The sequence below is a fragment of the Neofelis nebulosa genome, chromosome 3, assembly GCF_028018385.1.
Source record: "Neofelis nebulosa isolate mNeoNeb1 chromosome 3, mNeoNeb1.pri, whole genome shotgun sequence".
Taxonomy (NCBI): Eukaryota; Metazoa; Chordata; class Mammalia; order Carnivora; family Felidae; genus Neofelis; species Neofelis nebulosa.
This window is the reverse complement of record NC_080784.1, coordinates 50,117,734-50,131,179: the sequence shown is the minus strand read 5'-3', so window position 1 is coordinate 50,131,179 and position 13,446 is coordinate 50,117,734. Positions and strand designations below refer to the sequence as shown.

Here is a 13,446-nt window from a genome sequence, read left to right as displayed (position 1 = left end):
AGCATTTTTCTTAGCATAGCACAGATCTTGCAGATTTCTATATTCATTACAAAGGTTTCCCAGCAGGTGGCATAAAGTGTCCGGAAGAATCTGCCTTTTTCTAATCTGCAAAAGTGGCATATGGGGCTAGCACAGCTCTGAGGTCTGGCCCCAACTCTGGCCCCAACACTTCTGAGGTATCACATGGTCACACGTTGAAGACAATGCTCCACTCTTAAGTTTTCAGCATCTTAAGGGCATTCTACTCTGGGCCATACCACCTAGACTTTCCCCTCCCTTCCCCTCCCCCTGGCTGGGGCGTACCTTCCCCCAGTTTCCTTTACCTGGTACCTCCAAGAGAACCAGCTCTCCGGAAATCCATGGCACAGGCACACGGCAGGACCGGAGCCCAGCTCCACAAAATGCATACGCACCCCAGGCTGTAGAAAAGAGAGGTGAGCGGGTAGAGACCACAGCACCAGGCTGGGCAGAACCAGGTACGCCTTCTGCAGGCTGCCCCAGGCCTTCTCAGTGTATTGCCATACCTCACATGGCCCAGTTTGCTCAGCTCAAGACCCCAGTGCTAGAAGATATTCAAGAAGACAACTGGCCAAAGTACATTAAAAACAGGCAGCTTTCCTAGGCACATAGGAAGCCTGAAAAGAAGGTTATAATGTTGGAAAGAAGAACAAAACAACTCGGCCTTCCTCCCTGAAAGGCCCTCATACCGTCAGAGTTTCTGGTACTGTTTGACAGGTCTTCTGTATTTTAAACTGGGCTGATTTTGTGCACACTGTAATATTCATGTTAACATACAGAATACCAGGATTGCTTTGTTAAAAATTGTTTATCTTTTTTTTTTTTTTTAATTTATTCATTTTGCAGGGAGGGGAAGAGAGAAGGAGATAGAGAATCCCAAGCAGGCTCGCGCTGTCACTGCAGAGCCTGACATGGGGCTTGAACCCATAAACCATGAGATCATGACCTGAGCCCAAACCAAGAGTTGGGCATTTGGGGCACCTGAGTGTCTCAGCTGGTTAAGCGTCCAACTTTGGCTTAGGTCATAATCTCACGGTTTGTGGGTTCATGCCCTGTGTCTGGTTTTGTGCTGATAGCTCAGAACCTGGAGCCTGCTTCGGATGCAGTGTCTCCAGCTCTCTGCCCCTCCCCTGCTCATGCTCTGTCCTTCTCTCTCCCTCTCAAAAATGAAAAAGTGTTAAAAAAAAAAAAAAAAAGAGTTGGGCATTTAACCAACAGAGTCACCTAGATGCCCCTAAAAATTATTTATCTCTTGAATATAAAGTCTTCTTCAAGCTTTGCTAACTTCTTGTCCTTTCTGGGCTCTGTGTGTCAGAGGCTGCTAGAGCTCTGTATCTGTGTTCTCTTCTTCCTGGCACCTGACAGCATCTTCCAGACCTCCCCCACTTCCTCGCAATGGATGTGGCCATGTGGCCGAGTTCTGGCCAAAGGTATATGAGTCAGAGAAGTATGTGCTACATCCTGGGCCCGTATAACCCTCCCACACTTGGTCCTCCTCCTTTTCCTATCTGCTCCTGGATAGTTAGGGCCTCAAGAAAGTGAGAGCTAGCAGAAAGAAGGAGCCTGGCTGCTTGAACAACTGCATGGAGAACACCCACTCCTACCCTACACTGGACTGCTCTGCAAGCAAGAAAACAAACTTGGTGTTGGGCCACTGAAACCTTGGGATTGTTTGTTTTAGTACTGAACCTACTTCAATCATTATCGTGTGGTCTAAGCACACGAACTAAAGCAATATGGAGTCAAAGTGCTCTATTTTCCCCCAAAGTATGTGTCTCCAACTTTCTAATGGAAAGAAATGAGAAAAATAAGCTTTGCATCTAGAAATTCACTTGGAGCAATTCTATTTAGCTGCATCTCCGATTACTCCAAACTCCGTGTTCCAAACCGGAAGTTTCACTCATGATTCCCAAGGAGTTATTTTGCTCGAGAAAGCATTTGGCTGGCATTTCACATACTCCTTCATGGTCTACAGTCTTATCAGAATATGTTCCATAGTGTTCCGGTTGGCACTTGGCAAAGGGAAGGATTTAACTTGAAATTCTATACTCCTTATATTGAAAAATGTTCTAGTACTGATGTCCAGTGAAATGATCTTTTTTTTTATATTATTTATATTTTATTTTTCCTCCCTTTATTTTTCCTCCCTTCCCCTCCCGCCATGGTCTTCTGTTAAGTTTCTCAAGATCCACATATGAGTGAAAACATGGGGTATCTTTCTCTGACTGACTTATTTCTCCAATAAAATGATTTTTTTTTAAACATTTATTTATTTGAGAGACAGAGCATGAACGGGGGAGGGTCAGAGAGAGAGGGAGACACAGAATCTGAAACAGGCTCCAGGCTCTGAGCTGTCAGCACAGAGCCCGACGCGGGGCTTGAACTCACAGACCGCGAGATCATGACCTCAGCTGAAGTCGGCCACTTAACCGACTGAGCCACCCAGGTGCCCCTAAAATGATCTTAATCTGCCTCTGTTGTAAGTGAAGCCTAACTCAAAGGCCCCCTCTCGCTGCTTCGTATTTGACTGAGTAGCCCAGCAAACGCACGTACTTTCCCATCCTTTACGTGGTATGTTAATAAAATTACCAGAAAGCCAGAAAATGAGAAAGATCGAACCCAGGCTGGACTGCACCAGCATTCAGGGAAGACAGAAGGAATAGCTCCGCCCCAGAAGTAGCCGCCCCAGGCCTTTAATTTGGAGCGAAGACAGAGGGGGTGATAAAGCAGCTCTGATCACACTCCTTCAAGGTCAAATGAGAAATGTATCGAAAGGGACTGGACCTTCAAGCCTCAGAGGAGAACAACCCTGTCCTTGGCATTGAAGCCACAAGGATACAGCCCAGACCCCAGGCCCCAGGGAAAGAGTCCCTAGCTCCTCAATACCGGAGATGAGGTGTGAGGGGACCTCATGAAACGCTCACCCCTTCAGGAGCCCCAAAGGTTACAGGAGGGGCGGCGCTGACGCTGACCAGTAGCTTCAGCCCTTTCTTTCTATCCGGCTTCCATTTATCCTTCCGTGCCTACCTCACCACGGCTGCTAGGCATTCACCGCGGCAGCCTCCGCCCTCACAGGGCCCATCCCAAGCACTCCAGGCACCACTATTATACAAGGACCTGTGAATGTTTATCTCAGTAGACTGGAAGATTCCTGAGGTCACAGAAGACCCTCCATTCATCTCGGTATTTCTCTCCGTGCCTGGCAAATAACAAATACCCAGTAAATATCGGAGGGGCTGTCCTCCAGGGCAGCAGGGGGTACTACGCCCTGTGGTCTGCATGCGGTATTTTAATTACCGTTGACCCTTGAACAAGGTGGGGACAAGGGGTACTGACCCCCACCCAGAGTCGAACATCTGCATGTAACTTTTGACTCCCCCAAAACTGGACTACTACTAGCTTGCTGTTGACCGGAAGCCTTACCGATAACAGTTGATTAACACGTATTTTGTGTTCTACGTCTCATATGCTGGAATCTTACAATAAAGTGAGCTAGAGGAAAGAAAACGTATCTGAGAAAATCATAAGGGAGAGAAAATGCATCTAGAGCACTGTTCTTACAAAATCCTCATATGAGTGGACCCATGCTATTCAAACCCGTGTTGTTCAAGGGTCAACTGTAATCCACACAAGAACGCTGAAGGCAGGTATTAGTATCACCTCATTATAAAGCTGCATACACTGAGATTCAGAGTGATAAAGAAATGTACCTGGGGGCACCTAGGTGACTCGGTCGGCTAAGCATCTGACTCTTGATTTAGGCTCAGGTCATGATCTTGCGGTTTTGTGAGTTTGAGCCCCATGTCAGGCTCTGTGCTGATTCTGCAGAGCCTGCTTGAGATTCTCTCTCTCTCTCTCTCTCTCTCTCTCTCTCTCTCTCTGCCCCTCCCCAGCTTGTACTCTCTCTCTCTCAAAATAAATAAATAAACTTAAAAAGAATTATTAAAAAAAGAAAAAAAGAAATGTACCTAAACTTGCAAACTTGGTGCCCATGCCAGGATTCAAACTGGTTCTGCCTGTCTCCAAAGCAACTATCCCATCTTGTTTAGTATACAAGCTGACCTGCAGCTTTGGGTCCCTTTTCATTTAAATGGGACCAATGACAAACTAAGAGAGATCCCAAAGTGAATCCACTGAATGGGGTTAGGACATTCTAACACCCTGCTCTGTATCCTGGCTGGCTCAGGAGTCGAGGCCCCTCTGCACATGGCCTTGGCTTTGCCATAGCCCTGACCGCCAGATGTTTTAATGACCACTTCTGTCCTTTGTCCTCACTCTGGGTTCCTTGAGAACGAGTCTGTCTTGTTCTCATACCTGGCCCTTGCTGACACCAAGGCAGTGGGTGATGAATATGTGTTGGAATAGAAACAAGTTCTCCCCAGAACACAGGCCAGACACACATGCCCTTTAGCACCTCTGGGCCACTCAGGGTCCCATATAACCTGTTGTTCCAAAGGAGTCTGACTACATCTGTCACACTGCTTTGCATATCCTAAGGCGTGGTGCCTTCCGACTTCTGTGGACTGCTACTCGTGGGAAGTACTATTTCCCTACAAGCAGCGGATGTTCGGCTACCCTTGGTATTTAACAAATGTCTCTGCAGGTCCGTGTAGGTGACCTATTTAGGGAGGGCGCGGCGGCCTGGGAGAGAGCGCTCACATACCTTTATTGGCACATAGCCATGGCTCACGTCCCTCGGATTGCATGCGATTGGCAGAGCGGTGGCAACTTGGAGAAGCTGGACGGAAAAGAGGTACAGTAAGAGAGGCGGCAGCCTCCTTCTGTGAGAAGTTCTGAGAGAGCTTCCAGAACTCCAGAGTGCTGGCCTGTGCCGTGGCCTCCTGGGTCCTCCGGGGATTTCCCAGCCCATGTCCCTCTCCTGCAGGCACACAGCTACATTTCTCTTCTCCCCTCTCTCTCAGGTCAGAGTAGCCCATGACTGAGTCCTCTGACAGAAGGGTAATGGCCTATCATCCTGACCCATTAAAATCCCCCTCGATTCTCTAAATTCTCTACCCCACCTCTCCCAGGTGAGAGCCTGGTGTAACCTAGGAAACTACCGGCGGAAGACAGTGGGTCCTCCATCAACCTGGGTCTTTGAATGGCTGCATGAAGCAAAGCCCCTGGCTGCCACCAACTGAACTTCACATAAGGAAAAAAAAACAACAAAAACCAACTGCTCTAAAACATTGAGATTTTGTACTTCAATTAATAGAATTCTTCTCTGTGGCAGTTCCTCAAGTGGTCACCCAGGCACCTCTTGGACAGCATTAGGGATGCAAAGTTCACTGTCCCATCACTGGATGGCTCTGCTGAAGGGATTCTCTCTCAAGATGGCCAAAATCAAACTCTCTTGGCCTCTGTATTCATCTGCTCGAGCTGCCATAACAATGTGCCACAGACAAGGTGACAGAAACAACAGACAGTTATGTCTCTCAGTTCTGGAAGCTGGGTTGGTTCTTCCTGAGGCCTCCCTCTTTGGCTTGCGATGGCCGCCTTCACCCTGGGTCCTCACATGGTCTTCCCTCTGTGTGTGTGTGTGTGTGTGTGTGTGTGTGTGTGTCCTAACTGCCTCTTCTCATAAGGACACAGTCATACAGGTTTAAGGCCTACCCCAATGACCTCATTTTACCTTAATCACCTCTTTTTAAAAAAAATTTTTTTTTTTAACATTTATTTATTTTTGAGACAGAGAGAGACAGAGCATGAACGGGGAAGGGTCAGAGAGAGAGGGAGACACAGAATCTGAAACGGGCTCCAGGCTCTGAGCAGTCAGCACAGAGCCCGACACGGGGCTCGAACTCACGGACCGTGAGATCGTGACCTGAGCCGAAGTCGGACGCTTAACCGACTGAGCCACCCAGGCGCCCCCTTAATCACCTCTTTAAAAGCCCTATCTCCAAATATAGTCACTTCTGAGGTCCTGGGGCTTTCACATGAATGAATTTGAGGTGGAAGGGGGCAGAGTTCAGCCTGCAGTCCCCAGGTCTGTCCTCTGGAGTCCCAGGAGGTCAGATAACCCATCTTTGTATGACATCTGGGTAAAGAAGAAAATTCCTGAACAAAGGGTGCATAAGGGGCTCCTTTGACTCATTTGTGTCAGGTATCTTGAGACAAATGATAAAGGACAGGATGCTGAGCACACCTAAGTGAATTTATTCATGACAAGTGACATATTAGTGACTTCTACTGCTAGATCTCTCATCTTTAGTCCCAAAGCTGTAACTGAGGAAGAAGTGGCTCCCATCAGCTATCCAGTTCTCTGACCTCTAAAGCGCAGGAAGTAAACTATGAAATCCACCTCCCTTTTAAACATGGAAGAGTCTGCCTGGGCATCCTCCGAGGGTGGGAAACAGAAGGCAAGCCCCCAACCTCTGTGGCATCTGGAGGGGATTCAGGGTGTGGCAGGAGGGATGGGCAGCTTGGTGGCCTCTGATGACAATGGGCCTTGTCGGGCCTGAGGAAGCCAAGACACTGACCATAGGCCAGTGTGCCTTGGGACTCTTCTTCTAAGGTATCCCTGACTTCCTAGGTCACACCCTACCAGATGTCCCACTGCTTCCAGGGCTGAGGGGGTGGGGGTTTCCTGTTCTTATAGTTCTCCCGCCATTTATACAATTTACAAAGCCTTCTCAGAACTGAGTCCCATAGCCTTCCTGAGAGATAAGGGGTAAGTCTCCTCCACTTAAAAAGGTGTAATTTTCATTTTCATTTCATTTTTCCTTTTATCTTGCCCATACTCTGGAGAAGGAGACAGGTGAGGCACAGTTTACTTTTCTGATTTTACAGGACAGGTATCTGTGGCTCATATATGACCAGGGGATACTAGTAAGTGGGGCAAGCAGGTGGCTGCTGGGATTCCACGTTTTCTTCTCTGCTGCACAAGACCTCCAGGCTTGTGGAAGGATAAATCAAGTCTGGGCAAGACGCTTTGAGGTTGTGAAGTCATTAGATACACATTTTGTATTTATTTGTTAAAGATGACAAATCAATTGTCCCTGTCATGGGGGCTAAATTTGTGTCCCCTCCAAATTCATCTGTTGACATCTTAATCCCCAGAGCCTCAGAATGGGACTGTGTTTGGAGATAAGGTCTTTAAAAAGGTCACTTACGTTAAACGAGGTCATTGTGGAGTGAGCCTACTAGAGTTAAACTATAATCTGGCTGGTGCCCTTGTAAGAGGAGGGCGTTTGGACACACACACAGGGCAAGACCATGTGAAGACAGAGAGAATGTGGCCATCCATCTACAAGCCAAGGAGAGAGGCCTCAGAAGAAACCGTCCCACCAACACCTTAATCTTGGACTTCTGGCCTCCTACCCAGACTGCCTTGGCCACCCAGTCTGTGTACTTTATGGCACCTCGGGAAATGAACGCAGTTCCCTTTGAGAAAATGGTTGGGATGGCTGTGACGTCCAGCTGGCTTAGCCAGGCATATGTCCCTCCCTTCTCTCGCATTATGCTGACACAAGCAAAGCAATGCATTCCTGCAAAAGGCTTGTATTAACTGTTCCGCCTGGGCTCAGCGGGCTCAGCCATCTCAGGTAGACTTCCCTAACAACAAAAGGTTCCTCAGCTCTGGCACAGAAGGCTAACCCCTAGGCCACCATCGGACATCATTAAGGGCATCCCATCCTCCTCTGTGAGGGATGGTTAACTAAACCACTCTGAGTGCCAGCAGTATGATCAGGCAGACCAGGTGAGGACTGTGCCCTGCACCCCCATGGGGTCAGGCCTGGCAGCTAAATTCTCAATATTTACTCTAAAAAGTCAAGGCTGGTGGGTTTGAAAGCCTCAATCTTATCTTGGGTCTTGGTTCTTCTGACTCTGACTAGTATGGATTCTCGTTCTCAGAGCAGTTTCTCTGTTCATGACTGCAAAGAAAGAAATACAAAGCTCTTCAAGGACATCATGCTGATTGCACAATAGGTACTGGCCTCCCACCCAGGAGGTTCAAGAACTCCCAGAACCGGTTCTCCCCTCCCTTGCTGTTTCTTGCACACCTAAGCACCGGTGACTGGCCAAAACCCAACCTGGTGCAGCCGTAAAGTTACCTGCACCCCAGTTACTTTCTCCAGTTCCCTCAGGGCTGTGTCTGTGTCACGGATGAGAATGGTGACCATCCCCAAGTCACGAGCTGGCTCCAGATTAGCCCCGATGTCATCCAAGAATACAACCTATATCCAAATAGCACAGATACTAGAATCACCACCGGCCAAAGCAAAACTCATGCGTGAGGGACAACACCGGAAAGAAACACATTAAAATGCAAACACTGGTTATTTTATGACAAGATGAAGAGTTACTTTTTCTCCATATAATTATTTACTCTTAAAGTTAAAAATATTTAGGGGTGCCTGGGTGGCTCAGTCGGTTAAGTGTCCGACTTCGGCTCAGGTCATGATCTCCCAGTCCATGAGTTTGAGCCCCGCATCAGGCTCTGTGCTAATAGCTCAGAGCCTGGAGACTGCTTCGGACTCTGAAGCTTCCTCTCTCTCTGCCCCTCTCCTGCTTGCACTCTATCTCAAAAACAGAAAAACATTTTTAAAAAAAAGTTAAAAACATTTAATTACATGAGCATACACATAAACATACAGATAGATACACTTATTCCCATGTGCACTTACGGGTTTCAGCCTGAATTCTGAAACTGTAAGACTATTAAGGAAGGATATAAACTTATCAGGGTGACATCAAAATAAATTAATCTAGGAAATCAACATGTATGAACAGACGAACAGACAAAAAAAGTGTAGAAAAGAACTGTAATAAGGGCAGATACTAAAACAAATTATCAAGCCACAGAAGGTAAAAAAAAAAAAAAGGGGGTGGTGGTGGTGAGGGGGTGTTAGAAGATAGACATGTTAGTGAAACAGAAGAGAGCTTAGGAATAAACCCAAATATAAACAATTCGTGTTGTCTGCCTGATGAGGAAAAATAGTATTTGAAAGATTATATAATTATTTTAACTGTTTTGGGGGAAAAAATGGATGCTTCCTTCACACCTCATCCCAAAATAAATTCTGAATGGAGCAAAGATTGACATTTTAAAGTGAAAAGAAAATCCTTAAAGTTGTAGAAGAAAGCGTAAGCGCATTCATCATCTTGGATTACGGCAGGTCTAGAATTCTAAGCAGCTCACACGACCCAAAAGTCAGAAATGAGAAGACGTTTATTTATACGCACACTAAAATTCAGAGCACTGTTACAAGGCTTAATCCAGGGACTAAGGGGAGCAAGAGCAAAGTATGAGAGGAGAGAGGAAGACTTCTGGGATTGAGCCTGATAAGGATTCCCCATGACAGAGTTCAGGGTTTCATCTGATGAGCTCGTGGACAAGGTGGGGCCAATGAGAAAGAGTCAGAAACATCAGTGAAAGGAATTTAATCTTGTTCTGATTGCCTTTTTTGAAAATTAGAGGTGGAGAATACAAGGAAAACAGTTTTAGAAATAGATAGAGACAATATAAAGACAGAATTTTAGGGGTGCCTAGAGAGACAGCTGTAATATTGGAGCCCAATTCTGCTCACCCTTTGGTGGGGTGACTCTTACCAGCCTTGTGGTCTTGGGAAAGTCTCCCAGGGTCTATGTTCCTTTATAGGTAAACTGAGGCAGCTGATCAGCAGTTTTGACAATACCTGTTTTGACCAATAAAAGCCACAGAGAGGGGCCAGATGCCCACATCTTGTAGACTGTTCTAGACTGAAGGGATGGGTAAAGTCCTTTGTAAGTCCTGGCCTGGGAGAACAGGACCCTGCCACTGGACCTAGAGGTCCTACCAGGCTCCAGATGTCCCCCACCTGCTCACTCCTCCACAGTTTTTCTTAATTGCAGTATCTCTAGAACATTCTTTTTCACTAAAAGGAAGTGTCTACATACCTCATTGGGGCTGGCGTTCAAGGTGTCCAGTACAAACTTGTAGATCCGAGGATCAGGCTTGGCCATTCTGATCCTGCATGACTCTACCAGGAAGTCAAAGTGTGGCCTCAGCTGACACACCAGCTGGGCCAGGATGCCCCTCTGAGCACTGTCATCCAGCCAGTTGTTGGTGAGGAGGCAGGTTGTATATCCTGAGAGAGAAGACACCAGTGACTGGACCAGATACAGGACTTTGCTCTGAGAAGTTCTGGGTACCCCACGGAGAAGGGGCCAAGCAGGGTTCTGTTTATTTACATCAACCTCTTGATGCCCAGCGTCTAAACTGACAGGTTGGAAAAGAAGCATCTTCACCCATTAGCACCTCCTGACACAGAGACCTGAGAGTGAGTTAACTGTGTACATTAAGGGCTTCCAGAAGCTTGGATAGAAACACTACATCCTTCAATTCCTTGCAACTGTAGAGCAAGAGGTTGTGACCTTCATCAGCTCATATGATCCTCACCACCTTCGGGGTAGGCGGGACAGATCTTACCATCCACTTTTACAGCAAACAGAAGCTCAGAAAAATTATGAGCTGCCCTGAGCCACACAGTGAAGGCAGAACCCAGCCGGCTCAGAATTGTGCCTTTGAACTGCCCTGCCAGCGCTTCGTCCAGTCTATAGTACTTAAGACTCGGCTCAACTATAGTTCGAAACACCTGCCTTAACTGTCAGAGACTGCATTCCCATTTCAAAACTAGAGGAATGTAAACAGAGACAGCATTATCCCCTGGAAGGGCAAGAACCAGGAGCTGCTGGGAACAAGATACTGATGAGTCAGTGGTGAGACCCTGTGCCTGTAACATGAGTGAGAGATACGGACATCGGATGGCTTAGCCGCGACCAGATAAGTCTACTGATGAGCGGGTAGAATGATTTCGAATATGCCTGTGACCAAAAGCTGGGTCCTGACACTGAATAAATGTCTATCGGATAAACATGATCTCACGTCTTAGACCATTTGACACCATCTGAATTCGTGTCAGCTAGCTCATAGCTCAGCCCCTTTGACATTCAAAGGTCAAGACAATCACAGTTGCTTAAAAGGCCTTGATTTTCAATCACTGTGGCAAGAAGTTGGGTCATTCTGGTCATTACTAGTGTCACTAGAGGGAGAGAATTTTGCTCACAAGGCAGTCTCTGGCACAAATTGCTTTATTAAATAAAATTCTTACATTTTCCCAGCTATTCTGATGGTGTTATTTTTTGCCATTTGATAAAACTTACTTTGGGGCTATGTTTTAAGAATGGCTTTCCATCGAGGTCCAGAAGACTTGTGATCTCAGAGCACATCTAAATGTCTTCTGACCTAACCTTTCCAAGGGTTCTGGTGTGGATGGTTCCGAGAACGGCCAGTATTGGATCCTTACCCTGCTTTTTGAGAGCAAGAGCCGCCTGAAGCATGGGGTGGTTGATCTTTGTTGCAGCCGCCTTGCCAAAGATTTGACTTACAGAGAAATTCTCAGGGAGGCAGATTCCAGAGTCCTGAGAACACTTCCTGCAGTTTTCTTCCATGAGTGGCACCCACTGTAAAAATGAATTCATAAGGGACTATCAATTCGTACAACCCTTTGTACAACTCCTTGCTGTGATCCAGCAACTCCACTCCTAGACACACACCCAACGGGAATGTCACCATTCCCAAAAGACATGTTCACCAAAAGACATGTACATACATGCACTATTCAAGGGCACTGTAGCAGCACTGTTCCTAAGTCCCACACTGCAAGCTACACAAATGCCCCTGTGATGGGCTGAATGGTGTTTCCCCCAAATTTATGTTGAAATCTTAACCCCTCATACTTCAGAATGTGACTACTCTTGGAGGTAGGGTCTTTAAAGAGGTGATTAAGATAAAATGAGGTCAGGAGTGGGCCCTAATCTAATCTGACTAGTATCCTGGTAAGAACAGGAGATTAGGACACACACACACACACACACACACAGGAAGGACTGAAGACACAGGAAGATGGCCACTACAAGTCAAGAAGAGAGACCTCAGAAAAAACCAACCCTGTCACACCTTGATCTTGGGCTTCAAGGCTCCAGAGCTTTGAGAAAATAAATTTCTATTGTTTAAACCACTAAGTCTGTGATATTTTGTTACAGTGGGCCTGTAACTAATAAATATAACTAATATACTTATTAAGAGCAAAATAGATTATGATACATTTACGCACTACGATAGCAGCCCTATTTGTAATAGCTCACATTGAAAACTACCTAAATACCCAATAGCAGAATGATAGGCCATAAATGAACCCATGCATATGTGCTCAAATAATTTACAACAAAAGAGCCGAGAATACACAATGGGAAAAGGACAATCTCTTCAATAAATGGTGTTGGGAAAATTGGACAGCAACATGCAAAACAATGAAATTTGACCCCTATCCTACATCATACACAAAAATTAACTCAAAATGGATGAAAGACTGAAACCATAAAACCCCTAGAAGATAACATAGGTGGTAAATTCCTTGACATAGGTTTTGGTGATGATTTTAGGAATCTGACAACAAAAGTAAAAGCAACAAAAGCAAAAACAAACAAGTGGGACTGCTTCAAACTAAAAAGCTTCTACACAGCAAAGGAAGACATCAACAAAATGCCAAAATTAAAAGGGAAACCTATGGAATGGAAAAAACATATCAGATATCACATATCTGATAAGGAGCTAATATCCAAAATACATAAAGAACTCACACAACCCAACAGCAAAAAAAGGCAAACAATGTGATTAAAAAACATATGGAAGATCTGAAAAGACATTTTTCCAAAGAAGACATACAGATGGCCCAGAGACACATGAAAAGATGCTCAACATGACCAACCATCAGGGATATGCAAATCAAAACCACAGTGAGATATCACCTCTCACCTATCAGAATGGCTTTTACCAAAAAGACAAGAAATAACAAATGTTTGTGAGGATGTAGAGAAAAGGGAACCCCTCCGCACTGTTGGTGGAATGTAAATTGGTACGGTCACTGTGGAAAATGATATGGAGGTTCTCCAAAAAATTAAAAATATAACTACCGTATGACCCAACATTCTACTTCTGGGTATTTATCCAAAGAAAACAAAAACACTAACTCGAAAAGATAGCTGTACCCCCATGTTCACTGCAGCATTATTTATAATAGCCAAGGTATGAAAACGAACCAGGTGCCCATCAATGGATGAATGAATGGATAAAGAAAATGGAATATATAAATACAATCGAATGTTATTCATCTATAAAGAAGAACAAAAATTTTGCCATTTGTGACAATATGAAGATCGAGGGCATTATGATAAGTGAAATAAGCATACAGAGAAAAAAAAATACCATATGATTTCTCTTACATGTGGAAACTAAATTAAAAACTGAAACCAAAACAAAACACACAAAAAAAGCCAAACTCATAGATACAGAGAATATGGCTGCTAGAGGCAGGTGGGGGTAGGAGTGGGAGCAATGAATGGGGGGGGGTTCAAATGATAAAAAATAAGGGGGTTGTTCCTGGG

At 45.5% G+C, this 13,446-nt stretch overlaps 1 protein-coding gene across 2 annotated transcripts in view; it reads right to left on the bottom strand.

Annotated features, from left to right (window-relative positions):
* Positions 1-13,446, bottom strand: part of EPHX2 (epoxide hydrolase 2) — a 77,436-nt gene that overhangs the window by 44,583 nt on the left and 19,407 nt on the right. For both annotated transcript variants that reach the window (XM_058720745.1, XM_058720746.1), the window contains exons 3-7: positions 11,307-11,463; positions 9,898-10,088; positions 8,073-8,195; positions 4,682-4,756; positions 324-419 (exon numbers count right to left, since the gene is read on the bottom strand). In XM_058720745.1, coding sequence (XP_058576728.1) covers positions 324-419; positions 4,682-4,756; positions 8,073-8,195; positions 9,898-10,088; positions 11,307-11,463 — 642 coding nt within the window. The remainder of the gene's footprint in view (positions 1-323; positions 420-4,681; positions 4,757-8,072; positions 8,196-9,897; positions 10,089-11,306; positions 11,464-13,446) is intronic.